Genomic DNA, 2,156 nt, shown 5'->3' on the forward strand with positions numbered 1-2,156 from the left:
CCATATTTAATCTAATTAATCGGAAAGCTCTTTTTTACGTTTTTTTTTTTCTAGCTCTCATTGCAACTGTCAATATTGCAATGAAAAAAATATGAACCTAATTCATCAATTGATATTCATTAACTTTTTAATATGTTACTATTACAATACCAAAATTAAAATTTCAAATTTCTATGATATTTATGCATAATTTCTTAACATTCATTTAAAAAAATTTTCTGAAAAAAATCACTAAAATATTAATCCTGTCAGAAGAGAAGTCAATATTTTTTTTCCACAGTTCCACACAAATGTTACTGTTGAGACAGATCCATGAAATTTATACCAACTACCAATCAAGTCATGACTGCATGATTTTTTCCATAAGCTGCTTAAAGCCCGAGAGACACCTGGGCTACAATGGTCCATGTGCTAGCTCCTCACCGAGCTATATATATTCAAGAACAAAAGCCAGGCACCGAGTCCATGCACGCCATTTCCCATGTTCATATCAACAAAATGTCCGCTTGTGTCACCACCTTTTTGGATGGTAGTACATTTTTTCCATTATGGTGGGCTTGGCTGAAGATAGTCCGAAGAACTTTACTAGGCAATTAACCACTCCAAAAGAAATTAACCCACTCTGCGTTTTTTGGGTACTTGATAGGTCTACTGCCTAGAGCAAAATTCAACCAGGGTGGGCGACTTTTAGCATCTTGGAATCCAGCAACTTCGAGGGCTGATTTTGTCGTGGCAAAGGATGGCTCCGGTAGTCACAAAACAATCAATGAGGCAGTGGCTGCTGTTGCTAGGATGGGTGATAGGCGTCCCAAAAGAGTAATAATCTATGTGAAATCAGGGGTGTACAATGAGAAAGTAGACATAGACAGGAATGTGAAGAATGTAATGTTGGTTGGTGATGGCATGGATAAAACAATTGTAACAGGCAGCCGAAATGTCCCCGATGGTACTACCATTTTTGGCTCTGCAACATTTGGTAAGAATGAAGACCTTACTTCTTAGATGATTCCATAAAAAATTTGGATTCAAATCTTTGTATCCATTAGAGTAACTTGAGAGGATACATGGTCTTTATTTCATCTTCTGCAGACGTATCAGGTGATGGGTTTTGGGCCAGGGACATGACTTTTGAGAACACAGCCGGTCCGAATAAACTTCAAGCAGTGGCTTTAAGGGTGGGCTCAGACCACTCTGTGTTCTATCGCTGCAGCTTCAAGGGTTACCAGAACACCCTCTTTGTTCACTCCCTAAGGCAGTTTCATCGCGATTGCCACATATATGGCACAATTGATTTCATATTTGGTGATGCCCCAGTAGTCTTACAAAACTGTGATATATTCGTAAAGAGACCGATGAATCAACAAGCTAACATGATCACTGCGCAAGAGAGAGAAGATCCTAATGAAAACACAGGGATTTCAATTCAAGGATAGCGCGTAAGGCCAGCAGCTGATTTCGATTCTGTCAAGCATTTGTTCAAGAGTTATTTAGGTAGGCCATGGGAAAGATATTCCAGGACAGTGTTTTTGAAGACAGACCTTGATAGTTTAATCAATCCAAAGGGATGGACGGAACGGAGGGGCAGTTTTGCTCTTTCAACACTATACTATGCTGAATACAGGTAGCGGTGCTTCGATTGCACACAGAGTGAACTGGCCTGGCTTTCATGTGTTCGACAGTGCCCAAGAGGCTGGCCCTTTTACAGTGAGCAGGCTCATACAAGGAGAGGCCTGGATTCCAGAGACTGATGTGCCATTCTGGCCTCAAATCTAATGGGTTTATCATGCTCTTATGCTATGTGATCATGGCTATTATGTAAAACGACATAAAATGTGAAAAAGCTCTTGTAATATGATCATTTCTCCATTTAAGTTTCTTACTTTTTATTGTATTTAAATAAGATTTTATATTTTTTATCATACATAATTAAGCTTTTATCTAAATAAAAAATTAATTATTATTAAATCAACATCAACTAACATTTAATGTCACATAACATATTTAATAAATTAACATAATCATATAATAATTGATATAATAAAAAAAGTTACATTAATTGTTTATTCATATGTCATGTAAATAGAGAATGTTAATTGATATTAGATTTTATAATTGTTAATTTTATAATAAAAAATTAAAATTCATTTAATGATGAT

General features: G+C 36.3%; 1 protein-coding gene across 1 annotated transcript; it reads left to right on the forward strand.

Moving 5' to 3' along the window:
* The first annotated feature begins 399 nt into the window (after positions 1-399).
* LOC110413257 (Plant invertase/pectin methylesterase inhibitor superfamily) lies at positions 400-1,816 on the forward strand. Its single transcript, XM_021424025.1, is given in 4 exon segments — positions 400-529; positions 647-976; positions 1,090-1,618; positions 1,620-1,816. Coding segments are annotated over 4 exon segments (1,143 nt in total). The 3' UTR covers positions 1,774-1,816.
* The last annotated feature ends 340 nt before the right edge of the window (positions 1,817-2,156 follow it).

This window comes from Theobroma umbraticum, unplaced genomic scaffold (assembly GCF_002168275.2).
Source record: "Theobroma umbraticum cultivar Fairchild unplaced genomic scaffold, ASM216827v3 scaffold_4.1, whole genome shotgun sequence".
NCBI classification, from domain to species: domain Eukaryota; kingdom Viridiplantae; phylum Streptophyta; class Magnoliopsida; order Malvales; family Malvaceae; genus Theobroma; species Theobroma umbraticum.